At 32.4% G+C, this 19,402-nt stretch overlaps 1 protein-coding gene across 2 annotated transcripts; it reads left to right on the top strand.

Annotated features, from left to right (window-relative positions):
• Positions 1-321: 321 nt before the first annotated feature.
• Positions 322-18,893, top strand: Reph (Regulator of eph expression). 2 transcript variants are annotated; one of them, XM_080171659.1, is made up of 11 exons: positions 322-505; positions 1,122-1,284; positions 1,820-1,882; positions 9,999-10,086; positions 10,754-10,868; positions 11,347-11,431; positions 12,030-12,332; positions 13,999-14,156; positions 14,349-14,437; positions 15,595-15,722; positions 16,456-18,893. In XM_080171659.1, the coding sequence occupies exons 2-11, from the start codon at positions 1,204-1,206 to the stop codon at positions 16,516-16,518; spliced, it is 1,173 nt and encodes a 390-aa protein (XP_080027785.1). In that variant the 5' UTR covers positions 322-505; positions 1,122-1,203; the 3' UTR covers positions 16,519-18,893. The 2 variants fall into 2 exon arrangements, with proteins under 2 accessions (XP_080027785.1, XP_080027784.1); XM_080171658.1 differs by having other exon boundaries at positions 1,119-1,284.
• The last annotated feature ends 509 nt before the right edge of the window (positions 18,894-19,402 follow it).

Below are 19,402 nucleotides of genomic sequence, written 5' to 3'. Positions count from 1 at the left end.
CAGATTTTTAGCTTTGATTTTATCTTTTTTAACTTTCCATATTCTAGTTATGAATTTATCTCATGCCTATCCAGTTCAATATTCATAAATAATTTGTTTTTAATATCAAAATCGATATATTTTAACTCGGATGTTGCACCCCATCCACATCTTTTACGCCATCCCTTCCCCTCCTACTGGATGAACGAACTGACTAATCAATGAGGTCCATATGAGCAACCTACATCGACGACATATTTACCGTTGTCAAAATATCCACGAATTCTAATTCCATTTAATTACCTAGGTAGCTACTATTCGAAATATTTGTTTTTCAGGATCGGCAAAATGTTTTCTACAAAATTTTGTAGTTCGTGATTACACAGACACACACACTCACACATACATACACAAACACACATACACCCCACATTTAATTTTGCTTCGCTCCTAGATTAATACAGAATAAAAACTACAATCCATACCTATAGAGTTATCAAGCCTTGGTTATATTTATACAAACAGGGTTAGTTGGATTTAAATATTCTAATGATTTTTCAAAAGTAAGCTTCTCTAAAAATCTTATTTTTTTAGTAGCAAAACTACTCTGTAATTCACTTTTGTCAGTCAGTCAGTCCGTAATGCTATAGGGGAAATGTGATTTTCTCGGCTGCTATTGAAAATAGACAGCTGATATTTTCAGTGAAGATTCCTATGGCATATGCTGCTTTAGTCAAAACAAAGCTTTGTCATTCTTTATAAGACGTAAACCGAGTGTTTAAAGGTTTCGTGAATTTCTTTGAGATTTGTGTGTTCTCTTGTTATGACAACTGAACAAAAAATAGTAACCGTGTAATTGCTGCGCTATTATAAAAGAAATTATGCCCCTATGTTAAAAATAAGATTCAGTTGTTCACCAAAAATATCCGTTAGGCGGCGATTTTTTTATATTTGTGATTCCTCATGGGAGGGTGGTGGTACCCTCCCCCAAAATAGCTGTAAACGTTCTCAGGACATATAAGAAGCTACTCTGTAAACCATATAGATTTAGCGGTTAGCTAGATCCTTCGGCACAAACGGACAGACAAACATCCTGTTACTTTATTATAAGAATATTTAAACCACCAATTGAATCCTAGAAGAGAAGAGAGGACTGAAAAAAGAAAAGAAAAGAGAAAAAATACACAACTTACCCTCAACAAAAAAAAACACAGATCAGTAAAAATGAGTTTAAAGTTTGTGGTGAGAAAGTTGGAGGGTCACAGCCTCCAGGAGGATGACACTACCACTACCAATAATACTCAGGCATCCATGGATTATCTATCACTTGCTATCTTGATTATCTATCTTGCTACCTACCTACATGACTGTCATATTTGCTATCGTCTTTCCTTCTTAATTTTTAGCTTTTTTTAATTGTTTGTATATTAAAATTATGCAACTGTACTGATTCATTAGGTATATGAAGTTTTCATATAGCTTTAGGGTCGGTTTTTCTGTCTTGTGATAAGTTTTATGGTATTTTTCTGTCATAAGATATAACAACAAAGCTACCCTATAACTCACTTAATGTCAGTCTGTCAAGTCGTAAGGAAAATGTGGTTGTTTACGCTCAGAATGAAAACAGACGGCTGCAATTTTACCCCATTTCTTTTCGTCCGTATACACTTACCTCTGTCAGTTGCGTCGGTATATCGGTCATTCTCTAAGTTGAAATTCTATTAAAATGGAGAAAATTATGTTATCAAATATCTGTATTTTAGTAGCGAAGCTACCCTATATAATGAAGCTACCGATCTAAAAATTAGAAGGAAAACTAATCCATGATTTACTGTATCAGGGTGGCTCCTCCTCTGTCCAACAAACAAACCCAGATTCAAACAACCTAGAGAAACCAGAAAAGGTAGGTTTCTTTGATACCTAGATAGAAAGATAGATAGTGAGGAAGACAGGACAGAAAATAATATATTATTTACTAGTGAGCATTTAGTAGGTCAAAAAATAGCTTAAAACCAATCAAAGGCTTGAATCTAAAAATTTTATTTAGCCTAATACCACCCCAGGGCAAAATGAACCTAAAAAGGAGAACTCTTTCTGTAGTTATTAAGAATGATCTTATGCTTCAGACAAAAAAAACCTAATACTTTTTATAATAGAATAGATAGATAGGTATGCTGGTAATATAAGACATTATTTAACCTTTCGGTTGAAACATTACCCAACCTATAAAAGGTGGAAAACTTTGCAAAGTTTAATTAAATTCTTTTCTATTTCAAACTTTAAATAGATACCTCCATAAGCGTAAGAACACAATCTATATAATATTAATATTAAAACGAATTGCTTTCGGTGGGGAAAGTAAAATAGCAGTAAATTAATGTCCCAATACTTTCCTCCGCCCCAAAAGTGTACATAACTGATTTATACATAAAGTTCTGATTAATAAGCTTATATACCTATAAAAAAATATGTTTTGATTCGCAACTTTTAACCATAATTACCTATTCTTGCTTTTAGTTAATTTCTGTGTGAAAAAAATGCTATTTACGCATTTCTAAAGATAATACAAGGATGATAATATGCAAAAAGAACACGTGTTTTAAATTGGCGATTGGCTTTCTTTTAATGGTTATAGGTTAATACATCTAATGTTGATACACAAAATTACTCCTTCTGTAGATTACAATTTGTGGTTGAAACTTTTGGACTTTCGACTTAATGAATTAACCAATTAAAATTCAATAAGTAGTCCCCAGAGTTATGGAGCCATAAGGAAATGTTATTATAAAGCTTTGGGGACCAGTGTAATAAACAGCCAAATGTCCCTTTCCTCCCGGAGACAAACAAACATAAAGACAAGACTGTAATTGTAGGAATGCCTTGTCTTAAAAAGGCATTCATAATGTGTTGTGTTAAGATACTTGATCTTATCTTTCATTGATACAAGTTTTTGATAATCGATTTGTGTTTATATCATTAGGGGATTTGTCAATGGATTTAAGCTTTTATTTGCTCCTTTTTAACAATATATGTTTTTACCACTTTGATTATACTAGCTGTTGCCTCTCTAGCATCTAGGGGCTCTGCATTAAAAGGGGCAGTAAATAGCCTAAAACCACCCAGGGACTTATGCGAAGTAAATAGTTCAGTAGGTATTTATAAAAATCTTAAGCTTCAGACAAAATTCCTTAGGTATTACTCTTTAAAATATGATGGCAAATAATGAACAATAGTATTTTGATGAATATAACGGAAGGTCGCTAGTTTTCTCTTATAGTTTTCTCGTCTTTTGTTGTGATGCGGTTTTGGAAAGTGTCATCCTTGGTTTTTTTTCTTACAAAAAGACAATTGTTTTGTTCAGTTTTGCAATGCCCTATATTTTTAGTAGCGAAGCTACTCTATAACTATGATATGTGTCAGTACGTCTTATCGATTTTTTATTGTACCGAGATACAAAGGCTTCACATACTTCACTAAGTACTAGCTACCTAGCCTCTAGGGGATCGGAGGGCGAAGGAAGTAAGAAAATAGCCTTAAACCACCAGAAGACATTTATGAAGTTTCTCTGAAAAGTACTATTAATTCGGACCAGCAGTTTCCGAGATCAATAGCTTTAGACAAAGAAAACCTATTACTTTATAGGATAGGATATCTCAACCTTTACTGTTACTGTATTATATTCTATTGCTCTTTTTCTCAAAATATATATGTTTGATTATCTTTTAGTATTACGCAATATTTGAATATTATCGTTCTAGTTTTTTGTTAACAAAGCAATTCAAACTTATTATCTTTAGTTAATGTTCTTTTTCTCGGAAATTTTTCCAATTATTGCTACAAATTGGATTATTTTTGTATTTAGGATTAAAGTTCATTCAATATGAATTGTGCATGAGATTTGCTAATTCTCATACTATAACGGGTTAAGACTTAAGTACTAATATTATAAATGATTTGCCCTTCCTTGTGGATACTAGAGGCTACGTTCAAAGCACCTTAGGATCTCTGTTAGGAGGGGAAGGTAGGGGGCAAAAAAAATATCATTATCCCTGTCCCGATTTTGTATTGGGTCTTTGAAATCAGCTATTAGCGTCGGAAATATAAAACACAGTCAAGTCCCTACAGCAAAAACAAGCAATTTGCTAGCAGACGAAAAGGGTCCCCAATAATTGGGTCAGGTAGTTGTATGGATTATACAGATCTATACTTAAACATGAAATAAATTGGTTCAGTAATTTGCGATATCTTGCGACATATGCGACAAAGAAATAAACATTAGGTACCTAAGTATTACTTTAATAGAATAATAGAAAAAAGATTATTATAATTGTCATTCCCCTGCCCATATTTAAAGTACAATAGAGATAGCTGAAAGTTAATGAATTCTAAATATGTCTAATTGTAAAAAAAAAATCTCTGATATTTACAATTTTACAATTGTATTGTAGTAACTTTTAACAAGAATTAAAATATCCATGTAAGCAGATTGTCAATTTATTTTCCAGTATGGCTTCGAAATCGAATACAATTAATTAGAACCGGTTTTAAGATTTACTGAAAAATCATGTATCGTATTTTAGCCAATACAAAAAATAAAAATTATAATATACATAAAAGTTTTGTTTGCCGGGGTCTTCTGTCCCTTGGGTTGACAAAACTGGTTTAAATGTTAAAATTTCACATTTCAATATCTGGCCACGGAAAGCTGTCTATAATATGATGCGACATCAATGTACCATTTTTAGAATAGCTTTTCTGTTAAAAAGTACATCTAGATTAAAAGTAGGAGGCCAAAATTAGGTATTTTCTACTATCTAACAAAATACACATTTAAATAGATAAACAAACATGTAAGAAAACAAGAATGATTTAATACAATAGGAGGATATCTTTTTTTATATAAAAGTAACAGGATGTATCTCTATGTGTATGTCTGTACCGAATGATGGAGCGATATGGTTCTCCTTTATGATGCAGGTTAACATAGGTCCAGGGAAATTTGATAACTATTGTCGATGATGGTAACTTCCCTCCATTCCTCATTATGCCAATGTTTTCCGTTTCTTACTCAATTTTTGAATGTTATAACTATATAATCACAGTTTTAGCAACCTTCCCCCTTTTTTATCAGAATTTATTTATATGTTTATTTTGCTCCATTCAAATTAGATGCATTTCTTTATAGAGAAGCTTTGCTATCAAATAGACAGAAAGAGAAAACGTATATTTCTTTTCTTTGTTATTCTTGTGAAATGTTAAAATATTAGATTTCTGCTCTGACATTATGACCAAATTCAAGATATTTACAACAAATTTCTAGGCAGATACGAAATATCTTCCTTACAAATAAAATGTACCTACTAGATGTACTAGCATTCGTAGAAATATAATTTGCAGAACACAGATAGATAGATAGATTGACAAGCTATTTAGAAAAATTTGAGGAAATACATAAACTAACATAATTCAATTAATTTTGTTAAGTTAATATGTAATTGAGTCATAAGTGTAGGGCACTTTAACTATAGATAATATATGTGAAGAAAGTTCGAGTGTAAGTCCCCATATGGTAACTCGAATATTTAGTCACTATTTCGATGACTACTGTAAAAATGGAGTTCTCCAAATAAGAGAAGCTTTCCATAGGTCAGAGTGGTTTTAGGCTATTTTATTGTAAGATTTTAAGTCTTGGGATGGTTTAAGGCTATTTTTTCAATCTTAGATGGCAGATGGTCGTTGTCACTAGTAAACATTAACTCAACTTCGCCATGGTTGTGTAAAAAGGGACATAATTTAGGTAGTTTGGATGCTTAATTGTCATGTAACCCTTTTTCCTCTATGAAAGCGTCATTTATTATGTTGACTTCAATAAGGACACCTGCCGTACTCAGCGAGTGTAAAGTACAAAGAGGACTTTAGATGAGATAGCTTTGCAATACTTATATATCTTGTCCTACTTGAAGGCTTCTTGGGTTTAAATACTAAGAAACTAAGCTACCTATAGAACTTATAGATAGATAATTTATAATGAAATAACTATGGATAGCAAGAATCTTGTTAAAGATATAAATAGATATCCATTAATACTTGTAGTACATAGATAGATAGATAATTATTATTTCTTTTGGAAAAGATAGATAGATAGATAGACTTGTATGAATCTTGTAAAATAGCTGAGTAGGTCAAATAGGGCATTAATCACAAATACCGACGTAGGACCCCTGCAAGGGAAAGGGATAAGGATTTGAAATTAAACTTGAGTGCATTATTTTCACTTCTTTTCATCATTTGATGGTCAGACCCCCCTTGCCAATACCTGTGGACGCATATATTAGGTATATCTATCTACTTAGATAGGTTAACCCATGTTGAAGATAGGTGTAAACTAATAATAACTTTGTTTGAATCATTATTACTTATGTACTAACTAGCGACCAAAGAAAAAAAATTATGGTGTTGGGGATATTTTTTCCAGGGTTATTTTTCTTGGGAGGATGGAGGTACCCTCCCATACACTAATTATAAATTTTCTCTGGACCTATAAGAAGGTTCATTACTGTAAAGGAGAACAATGTCATAAGAATACTTAAGCTACAGACAAATAGACACACACACTTACATCGTGTTACTTTTATAGGTATCAAATTCTTTAGGTAGGTAAAGATGAGGCAACATGACAATTTATATATAGCATTTGTCGGTCTACTTACTAAAATCTAAAGCAGAAGTGTTTAAAAAGTGTTTGTAAATGGGCCGAGCATTTGATAAATTAAAATTTTACGCAAACTTTACTAGAAGCAGCACATATGGCAGACCTAACAGAAAGCAAATATTTTAGGCTAGGGTTGTTCGCCTATTTTAGCCAATATTTAAATAAAACTAATACAGATTTCTGTTCTAAAATTTCTATTCATCTGCCTATCTATCTAGAAGCTAATGTTAAAGGTGAAATTTAAATTTCTCGGCTATTGTTGAAGATACAAGTCATAAATTTGTTGTGAAAATTCCTATGAAACTCAAGTTTAAATTTTATCTTTATTATTTCTCGGATGCTATAAGAGTTAGACGACTGATTTATTGGCTTTACTCTTTATGGATGTTGTCCTTATTTGTATATTTTACTATTTAGAATATTTTAGCCATTTTGTTGAAATACTTTTAGGTAGTATTTGTGGCCTTCAAGCGAGGCACAAATATGTTAAACTATCTATCTACATACAATATACATCTATCTTTCTGTATAAGCTATATTAATAGCGTGCCTCTAAAACGGAATTCTGTGTATTTATTTGTGTGTGTGTGTGTGTGTATGTATGTGTGTGAAAAAGCTTTCCTTACAAAGAGCACGTTGTGTCATTTTTTTACAGGTATTTCAAGATAGGAAAAGAAATTGGTACTAGAAATAGATAGCTGGATATTGAGATACTAAAACTAGCATAAAACCATCCTTAAATCTGAAAATAAAATAGTCTGAAACAATTCAGGGACCTATAAGAGGCTTACATAAAATTGAGAACTTAATAGGCTCAATAGTTATTAAGATCTCAAGCTTTAGACAAATAAAAACCTTCCTACTTAAGTAAGGAGCAAATTTTCTAATGGTAAAGTTGTTAAAAAAGTCAAAAATCCTACCTATACCTTTTAGAAAGAAAGAAAAAAATATTACATTTTGTAAGAATTTAAATAGGTTTTTGCTAATCAATATTTTTCAAGAACGACTTTAATTAATATTATCATATAAATCTTTGCCTTCTCTGTTCTATATATTAATTAAGTTTTTATTAGTAAAATGAATCTATATCTATTGCCTCTATTTAGTTAAGCAATGAGAAAAGTTGTAAAAACTGTTAAAAAGCTCTGAGGCCGAATTTACGCTTCAGACATTTTTAGGCATTTTTATTGAGGGGAGAAGAATGGCTGCCGATGGATAAGGGGGAAGTGTAAAGAGCAAAGAAAAAGGGGAAAGGAGGTAGAATAGGCCACGCTGTGTTGACCGCCAAAAGTGTTTAAACTCTCTTTTAGGCAAAAAAAAATGACGCGGATTTTTTTCCCTTCCTGAAAGAATTAAAAGTAGAAGATGTGTGTAATGTGTATTTTTGTATTTGGATAATCCTTTAAATTTCATCAGAAATGCTAAATTTAGGTGCCTATTTTTTTATTCTTTTTTTTTTAAAAATCAATAGGTATACTACTTAGGGATGTATTTAGTTTGAGTTGTAACATGTATAATATTTATTTTGGCTAGGTATTATAAGAAAACCTGCAATGCTATCTCGTCAAATGTAGAATAACCTAAAAATATTTGAGTTGGGGGGAGGGGGTAGGTGTTCAGATTTTTTAAAACATTTTTTGCGATGCTTTTCTTCAATCAGGGTTTGTACATCATAGTTAGCTCTTCTCATTCATTTTTGCATTTTAGAATTGTCTTATTGATTTCAAACTTTAAATCAGGATTCCTGTAAATTTTTACATTCTAAAAGTGTACTTCCATTTGATTTCAGAGCTTCGATTTGTTAAGGAGGTTGTCATCCGTGTTTTCTTATGCTTACGTACATGTAAATCAACTTAAAAATGAAAATGTATTTATTGTTCTTGCCTTTCATTAATAGTTTGATGTAATAGTACATCAAGTACACGAGAATAGGCATCATTTCAATTTTATTCATTTTCCCTATCATATGATTTCAAGATTAAATCCTATCCTATTCTATAAAGTAATAAGCTTTTTTTTCTCTGTAACATGGGATCTCACTAACCGCTGAACTGATTTAGTTCTCCTTTTCAAGGAATCTTCAAATATGTCCCAGGATGATTTTAGGCTAGCTCTTCTTTAATATAGAACTAAAGAAATTATCAGATTAAAAGTAAAAGCAGTTTTTAATTGAATAACATTCTTCTACTTAAAATAACTCATAAACTATCCTTATTTGTCATTGAGTTTTTCTTACAAATTGTTAATCTAAAAAGAAAACAATGTAGAGAAGTCAGTATGAAAGATTTATAGGCTACACAGAAAGTTTTGCATCTAATGTTAATCTTAACAAATCAGCAAAATTCTTTTGTTGTACTCAAGCTATCTGTAGGAGTCTAGAAGTCACATGGGCTTGTTTTGAAAAAATAGCTACCTTTCTCAATATTTTATCCCATTAATGTGCAAAATTGTAATGTAGCTAGCTGGTAGTGTTTTATTCTATTACATAAAGTAGCAAGGTTTTTTTTTGTCTGAAGCTTAAGGTTTCAATAACTACTGAACCTATTGAGTTCTTCAGGTAGGGAAGCTTCACATAAGTCTTTGGCTAGTTTTAGGCTACTTTATTTTATATTTAATTTTGGTTTTGAGCTATTTTCAGTCCTTTCTTACCCGCGTATGAAGAATACTTCCCCTCTATGCTAGGTACAAAGCCACTTGTTATGTTTAAAAGCGAAGCTTTTCTATAATTAGGGTCGGTCCGTCCGTCCGACACGGATAGCTTTTTTCGTTAATTTAGACATGTTAAAATTGTCCTATCGATTTCAAATTTTGCATGGTGATTCCTTTAGTAGTTAGGTACGATTTAGAAAGCGTAGCAACTCTATAATCATTACCAGAATGTCCGTACGTCCATTTTAAACATGTTGATTTTTTTACATTTTAACAACAAATTTGTATGTGACCTAATTATCCGATTGGTCTGATTTTTGGTATACTGATTCCTGGGACAACAAAGTACAATATTATAAGCGAATCAACTCTATAATCAAGTCCTAAAAATGTAAGTATGTCATTATCCTGTATCAAGCAGTTTTTCAACAAATTTACTGACAATTTTGCTTTGACTCTTATACATTCGCATTCTGATTATTCAGTTCTGACATTATACAAGTGTTAATGTCCGTTTTTCCTACCGTTTCAGAGCTTCGCTTTTATGGATGTTGTCATCCTTGTTAAGCAAAAGATTGTCTTAAACTATTCATAAACTCAACCTTGCTATTATTGATACCTACCTAGCAAATTGAATTGATGAGATCTTAATTGACAGGAGCCTGTGGATGACAGCGGGACAGAATCTGATGATGAGACTGATGTTGATGCCGGGGCTGATCAGGAGGAAGATGATGATATGGAAGGTACACATAGATAGATTGGTTGGTAAATAGATAGATGGTTTGATTTAATCATACATAGAGATTTTATGATAGGGATTTTATGGGATAAGACAATGGCCGATAAATTGCTCTACATCCCCAATGATTATACACAAAATTAACCCATATGTAGATTACAATTAGTATTAACTCTCATCTTAATGAACCAAACAATCAAAATTTAAAAACCAAAGTCCCCAAAGTTGTCAATCTAACGAGTAAAAAAATATTCCTAAAAAATTTGTGACTAGAGTAATAAGCACCCCAATGTCACCTTCCTACCTGTAAGCAAACGGTTAATTATAAGATAGATACCTAGATAAACAGAAAAAAAACTAAAAGATAAAGAGAAAAATCCAAGAACTGACCAATTTTACCTTAACAGTTTCTATCCAGCCTAGATTCCAGAGGATCAAATTAATTTCGAGAAAAAAAAACTTTTTTCCCATATCGCTTCGAAACAATTAATATCCAGTGGATTACCGGTTCTCAGCCATACGGAAAAATTATGTCTAGCATCGAATTATGTCCAGTTTTCTACGAATATCTCAGGGCTAAAAAATTGGTTTTAATCGTATAATTGTACTTATTGTATCCGCGGAAAGTTGTAAATAATACGATGCGAGAAATAACAATTATCATATTTTAGTCGTTGACAGCGGTGTAGGCCTGAACACGCGGTCAGCCGGTAAGGTTGGCGGGAAAAGCAGTCTGCTACCTCCACTACGCAGGAAGGAAGAACAACAGCTGATTCCTTGCGCCAGGAATAAATCTATAGCATTTGATTTTAACTGCTGTTTTTTTTCTTCAAATTAACACTAAACAAGAGCATTTAATTTTATAAGTAGCGCAGTAATAAGAAATATTTTTTTGAACCCTTATAGCTATCTAGTCAAAGAAATACTAATTTATTAAATTTAATTGCTAACTTTATCAAAAGCATTAGTTCTTGCCTTTTTATTTTAATAAAATCTGTAAATACCCAAGGATGATTATGTACGTACGTACATCCACAATGATGACCCATTCTGTAGATTATTTAGTAATTGAAACGTTTGGACACTCAACCAAACCATTCAAAATTAACCAAAGTCCCCAAAGTTGTTAAACCAACGAATAAGAAAACTTTATTTTATAACTTTTGGGACTAGTGTAACAGACCATTGTCCTCTCTATCTCTAATCTTAACTATAGGTAAAGATGACTGAGTTTATTGAAATGATAATGATTTATTTGAAATAGTACAAGCAGTATGGAAACAATTCCAGCTATCTCAGCTCAACCAATGGATGATACTGATAATCATTCTAGTGAGGAGGAGTTAGAGGTATTCATAGATAGATAGATATGTTGACACTTGTTGGATATATAGATGGAGTGATAGATAGCCATTTCTTTTTAACCTTTAGATGACACTGATAACCATTCTAATGAGGAGGAGTTAGAGGTATAGATCTAGATAGATATTTAGACATTAGTTGGATATATGGATAGATTGATAGACAGCCATTTCTTTTTAACCTTTGGATGATACTGATAACCATTCTAGTGAGGTGGAGTTAGAGGTATAGATAGTTAGATATGTAGATAGTTGGATATATAGATAGATAGATACTAGTGATAGACAGCCATTTCTTTTTAACCTTTGGATGATACTGATAACCATTCTAGTGAGGTGGAGTTAGAGGTATAGATAGATAGATATGTAGACATTAGTTGGATATATAGATAGAGTGATAGACAGTTACATTGACATATAGACAATTAGACAAGCTATCTATAACTCAATCAATGAAAGATATCGATGACCATTTATGTAAGGAGAGATCAGAGATTGATATAAAGATATGTACATTCAAACAAATGAAAAGAGAGTAAAGTTCTTTAAAACATAATTTTTTTAATATAAGAATATTTGTTTGTAGGACATTATTGGTGAGAGTAGAAAAGTGTACGTCTCTGAGACTGTTGTCCACCACACAGTCAAACCAGGAGTTGTTTTACCTGCTGGGGCTGGAGCTGTCAGCAGTGCATCTGTGGCGGTTGGAGCTGCCGGCGGCGGCAGTGGCTCAGCCGTTGGAGGTGCTGTTGGTAGAGTTGGCGGCGTCGCCACTGTGGAGAAGCGGAAATGGAGCGAGGTGGACCAGGGGAGCAGCAGTAGTGCCGCGAGCTCGGCGGCGGCCTCGTCAAGCAGCAGAACTGGCAGCGGCAGCTCAGGAGACGAGGAGGTAACTAACATTATGAGAAGGAAAGATAGCAAGATTGAAAACAGATAAATATATCTGGGGAGTTAAAGAGATAAGACAATGGACGCTGAACTGATAAAAACCCCTATCATAAAAAAAACAAAATTACTCTATCTATTTAAAACTATGAGTTGAAAGTTTGGAACCCACAAATCAAAGATCAATAAAAGCACCTACACAAAATTTTGGAACTATCGAATAGGATATTAATAAACTCTTTGTATTTGTGTAATTTACAGTCCAATGTCCCTTCCCTACCTATATAATTTTGTTCATTCATGAAATTTTTAGTTGTAAGCAAGAAATCTAGATACCTAACTAAGTACCTAGCATTTTTATTCAATAGTTCTGATTGATGGAAACAATAGAGGCAAAACACCTATTTTTAAAACAAAGATTAGGGTAAAGCGGGGCGATCTCGGTTTTGAGGTGAAGTCGGTATTTTTTTGACCACCTTCATTAAATGACATTTTTCTCCATGTTCTAATCGACAGACAGAAAAAAACATAAAATCAAATTTGTTCCTTATTAAATTGCCTACAAAAAAGTATAAAATGAAATTTTTGTGAGATGAATTTTTAGGTTACTTATTGGGTCTTAAAGTCGGACGACAAAAATTTTTTTTTTCGATTTTTTTGCTTCGGTCGGAAAAACGGTAAGTTGGACAAAAACTGGTAAGAGCTAGGGCTTAGACGTCTTCAGGGGACTTATTAAGAATCTAATAGGCTATCCATTTCCGTTTAAAACTTTAAAAAAGCTTGTATAGTTTTTTCTTAAATCGACTAAAAGTGAAGCGGGGCGAATTCGGTTTTTTCACTTTTTATACTAACTTTTTCAATTTTATATAAAAAAGTCAAATTTTCGAGAAAAAAAGTCAAATTTCTCGTACTTAGAAATTTTTTTTTTTTTTTGTAGAAAAAATTGTCCGATCTTCATAATTTTTTTTTGTGAATGCTCTTTATTACATTTAGCAACTTTAACCCTTTTGGGCATGCTGTAATTAAATCAATATGTCATAGGTTTTTTGAAGCTGGAAAATCGACCACAGATTTTGCCAAACTTTTCTCTTTTTTTCAACTTGATTTTTTTAGGAAATTTTGCTAATAGAACTAATTTTTTTTTGGCCAAATCTATTCAAAATTGCCTGAATTTTAAGGATCAGGCCTTTAAAGTCATAAAAAGTTATTTTTTTCTAGTAGTATTTTTATGTTTTTTATCAAAAAAATTTTCGGAAAAAAAAGTCAAATTTCGCGTACTTCGGAAAAATTATTTTTTTTGGTAGAAAAAATTGACCTATCTTAATAATTTTTTTTGTGCATACTCTTTATTACATTTAGCAACTTTTACCTTTTGGGCATGCTGTAATAAAATCAATACGTCATCGATTTTTCGAAGCTTGAAAATGCCCTACCGACTTCGCCTCAAGGCGGGGCGAAGTCGGTGCCGTTTTAGAGATCAATTTTGACAAACTTCCCAAAGTCCTAGGTTTACGTCCTTTTAGGACCTGATCGACTTTTCCGAGATCTTTCTACTGGTCTTGGTCCCATTTAAAAAAAATAATTTTTACGATTTGCAGGTTCAAAAAACCGAAAAAAAGACCGAGTTCGCCCCGCTTTACCCTACCTTTTATACGCATTTTTTTTTGTAGGTGAGTGGGTACATGGGGTGCAGTACGACCCCAGTCCAGTTCTGTACAAGTCCCCCCCTGAACGTGTACAAGCCCCGCAGGTCGCAGAGCCCCCCACCCAAGCTGTTCCATATGGCCAGCAGTAGCAGGACAACTGATACAACCACTAATCTTCTCAAGTAAGTATAACGTAGATAGATAGCTATAGTATTTGACAGTAAATACTAAATATATAAGGATATATAAAGAGACAGACAAGACGGTCAGTTATAGTAGAACACGGTCAGTTATAAAAAAAAGAACACCTGTCATTTAATTGGTTTTTATTTGAAACTTTGTTTGACTTTCTTAATAAGATGTTATATTTTCAGAGGGAATACCAAGGTTCCTACCGGGGCTTTCAGACCAGGAGGTGGCTCAAACTCTAGCCTAGGCATACCTATCCAACATTTTGGAAGAGGTATACCTATATATAATATAGATAGATAGATAGGAGGTGGCTCAAACTCTAGCCTAGGCATACCTATCCAATATTTTGGAAGAGGTATACCTATAAGATAGATATATAGGAGGTGGCTTAAACTTTAGCCTAGGCATACCTATTCAATATTTTGGAAGAGGTATACCTATATATAGATAGATAGATAGGTGGCTCAAACTCTAGCCTAGGCATACCTTCCCAACATTTTGGAAGAGGTATACCTATACATAATAGATAGATAGATAAGAGGTGGCTCAAACTCTAGCCTAGGCATACCTATCCAATATTTTGGAAGAGGTATACCTATAAGATAGATATATAGGAGGTGGCTTAAACTTTAGCCTAGGCATACCTATTCAATATTTTGGAAGAGGTATACCTATATATAGATAGATAGATAGGTGGCTCAAACTCTAGCCTAGGCATACCTTCCCAACATTTTGGAAGAGGTATACCTATATATAATAGATAGATAGATAAGAGGTGGCTCAAACTCTAGCCTAGGCATACCTATCCAATATTTTGGAAGAGGTATACCTATAAGATAGATATATAGGAGGTGGCTTAAACTTTAGCCTAGGCATACCTATTCAATATTTTGGAAGAGGTATACCTATATATAGATAGATAGATAGGTGGCTCAAACTCTAGCCTAGGCATACCTTCCCAACATTTTGGAAGAGGTATACCTATACATAATAGATAGATAGATAAGAGGTGGCTCAAACTCTAGCCTAGGCATACCTATCCATAACTAATTTGTTGGAGGGTACCTCCATCTTTCCAAGAAAAATCACCTGTAGAAAAGTTTTGCTATATGATCGCACATTACCAGAATATTTGGAATGTATACATTCCAGCTTAATCAATATTACAAAAATACAATCAATAACAATCGATATACCTACCTAGTATTACTTGGATGTTGCAACAGATTATTATGTACTCTGATAAAGTGATGAGTTGCTCGTAGCTGGCTAAAATACTCCCCTTTCCCCCATCCCCTCCATTCCTACTTTATAAACGAACTGAAAAATAAATAAGGTCCATATTAGCAAGCTAAATTAACGACAAATATTCCACTGTCAATATATCCAGGTAAATCATATATCCATTCAAATAAATTTCCTTTGTAGGTGTTAGTGAGGAGGGAGAGGATGAGATGGACGGAGACACCAGGTCTCCTCATAAGAAGCACAGGAGCACACCTAGACCTCTGGCCGCCAGGCAGAGACCATGCCTTGACTTTGAGAAAATGCAGCAGGTACAGAGAAAAATAGATAGATGGATAGATAGATACTTAGACATATGAATAGATAGAAAGATACCCAGACCTCTGGCCGTTAGGCAGATACCATGCCTTGACTTTGAGAAAATGCAGCAGGTACAGGGATAGATAGATAGATGAATAGTTAGATACTTAGACATATGAATACATAGATAGATACCCAGACCTCTAGCAGCCAGGCAGAGACCATGCCTTGACTTTGAGAAAATGCAGCAGGTACATAGATAGATATACAAACTGATAGATAGAAATTCACCCAGACTTTTGGCAGCCAGGCAGAGACCATGCGTTGACTTTGAGAAAATGCAGCAGGTACAGATATAGATAGATAGATGGACAAAGGGATACACAGATAGATGGATGGGTGGATAGATAGATAAAGAAACACCCAGACCTCTGGCCGCCAGGCAGAGGCCTTGCCTTGACTTTGAGAAAATGCAGCAGGTACAGAGATAGATAGATACACAGACTGATGGATAGATACCCAGACCTCTGGCCGCAAGGTTGAGGCCATGTCTTGACTTTGAGAAAATGCAGCAGGTACAGAGATAGACAGATAGATACATAAATGAATACCTAGATACACATATAGATAGATAGATAGATAGATTGAGGGTCGAGTAAGATAGATAAATAAATGGACAAAAAGATTGTGTGACTTTACTAACCTAAATCTGAATTTCATTTTAATTAATGTTCTCTTTTTCAGATAAAGACAAAAGTTGTAACCTCATGGCGCCAAGGCACAGAATTATCCTTGTTTTGCTGGTAATCAAACCCGACACCACCACCTGCTAGCGGCTAAATAAACACACATATACTTGTATCTCATCCCTATACATGAGATAGCTTTATAATAAAATAAGACGGCCATTAAATTACCATCAAGAAAAGAAAAAGCCGGGAAAAAAACCTAGAGATGTGACACAAAATAGAGAGAAGAAAGATGGATTCAATGAAGGGATTGATTCTAAATATATTAAAATTCAACTGAAGAAATTGGTGAAAAAAAGTGTGTTTTCATCAGAAAAAAATTTATACTAAACTTTGAAGTCAGTTTTTGTGATTAAAATTGCTTCAAGGTTTTAAAATTGTGTCCTCTCTCATGGCCTCATAAAAGTTACCAGCGCATTGTTTATTATGTTTTTTAAGAAACATCAATTATTATACAGGATAGTCAGAAGATAGCCATTATCTATCTTTCTATCTACAAAAGCATTTTGTTTGGCAGAATTGTTCTCTTCTTTGATGTTTTCTATATATACATTTATATATATTCAAGTATGAAAATATTAATATAATTTGATAGATAAATACTTATTCTGTAATCATATTTTATTATTATTGTAATTTGTAAATGATACAATGACTTATTATTAAACCTAAAAGATTAAGTCGGTTTTTTATATCAATAGGTAATCTTTACTTAAAGATCTGTTAAAGGCAAATTTTATGATTTATATTAAAAAAGAAATTTGGTTTTAAATCTTCATACAATGACTGGCCTAATTTAGTTAGAATCTCAACTTTTAAAAACATTTCTCAGCAATTGCTTTAAAATCATTAAAGAGTTAGTTAACTGAGATATATAAATCAAATGCCTAACTGAATAGGTATCTTCTTTTAAAAAGGCCATGTCATTTTAAAAATTTCAATATTTTCCTAAATTAATTTTATAAAAATTCACAAGCCGACAAAACACAAAACCTTTGTCTTTCCTAACTCGAGAACTCTGTAGACTGGGGGGACTAGAACTTGGTGTATGCTTGTATTAATAAATAATATAGCATATGTCAGGGTCAGTCCCTAGGGTGTCGCATCTTTACTCATAATGACCCTACATTCTGACAAAGAAAATTGGCTTAATAATAAACATCAAAGCTATGAAACACCAAATCTAAAAATGTTTTAGCCAACTTTTTTTTCATAATGTATGTTCATTACATACCTACCTACTCAAAAATAAACACACACTTGATTTTAAGTTATTAAATTAACTCCACCAAAAAAATTGAAAATTTTCTTGGTAGATTTTGTTTTATAACTTTCAAAAGAAATGGGAAAATGGACATACTTACCTATCAAATGTCCCATTTAAATTTTCTCTTTTCTTAAACTGCCTATATATTCAATTTTTATCTACTTAATATTTAATCAAACTCATTTAATATTGGTTACTTGATGTAATTTTGATTTATGATAATTGGTTAAGAATTGATAACTTTTAAACTTTCAGCAGTTGGTTAATTGGCGGCTGTGGCTTCACGCGGCTGCCGAGCCCTTATTTATTTAGCTGTTTTACCACCCGTCAAAAGTTATCTGAATTTTAGCTGATTTTAAAAATAGTTTTCTGGTAATAGATATTTCCAATAGTAAGACACCCTTTTTAAAGTAATAATAATAATGTAGAAATACCTCTTATCATTTATAAATGAACAAGGATGGCAACATCCATAAAAGCGAAGCACTGAAACGGTAGGACAAACGGACATTAACACTTGTATAGTGTCAGAACTGAATAATCATAATATAAATGTATAAGAGTCAAAGTAAAATTGTAAGTAAATTTGTTTAAAAACTGCTTGATTCAGGATAATATTTATGGACATACTTACATTTTTAGGACTTAATTATAGAGTTGCCTCGCTGATTACATTATACTTTGTTGTCCCAGAAATCAATATACCAAAAATCAGATCAATCGGATGATTAGATCACATAAAAATTTGTTGTTAAAAAAAGTAAAAAAATCATCATGTTTAAAATGGACGTACGGACATTTTGGTGATGATTATAGAGTTGCTACGCTTTTTAAATCGTACCTAACTTATAAAGGAATCACCATGCAAAATTTGAAATCGATAGGACAATTCTAACATTAACTAAATTAACGAAAAAAGCTCTCCGTTACGGACGGACGGACCGACCCTAATTATAGAAAAGCTTCACTTTTAATAAGTATTATTGACAAAAATTTAAAGATTTTAAAAAGGACGAAAAATGTCAATAATACAAGAAGTGTAAATACCATTTTAAAAATATTTTTATTTGATTAAACAGAAATTATGATTTCATATCGACTTCATAGCGGATTTTTTTATCGATGGGGATTCTTGTGTTGTAATTCTGCAGTGTAATATTCAAAAATCCCCCCCCAAAAAAAAAAATCTTTGAAAATCCCATTTTACAAAATATAATCAAAGACTTCTTTTCTAATTGTTTCATTACCGAAATTTTATTTATTTCATTTAAGCTGTTGTATAATATTTCAAAACAATTATTTTTTTAGTTTTTAAGTATTTTTTTGTTAATATTACCATTCACATATAATATCTCTTGTTTTTACGGATTAAAAGGCTTTGCCTTTATATTTTTGTTTTATTTAGTTATTTTATTCTTTTTTATTATTTTCTGATATAATCGTCTTTCTTTCTATTATGTTAAAGTTTTTTTTATTATTGTGTTATTTTTAATGATGATAGATAGCCAATGATAAGGCTCTGAATTTGAAAACTTGGTTACAAATTTTAAATTTTTGTCTATAAAAAATCTTCCAAAAATTTTTGCTTAAAAATTTGGTGGATTTTTATTTTTCAAAAATTTATTTTTTGCAACCATGAATATTTTCTTATACTTTGTATAATGTATATTATTAT

This window comes from Acartia tonsa, chromosome 9, assembly GCF_053477335.1.
Source record: "Acartia tonsa isolate MP-2025a chromosome 9, ASM5347733v1, whole genome shotgun sequence".
NCBI classification, from domain to species: Eukaryota; Metazoa; Arthropoda; class Copepoda; order Calanoida; family Acartiidae; genus Acartia; species Acartia tonsa.
This window is presented reverse-complemented; position numbering and strand designations above follow the sequence as displayed.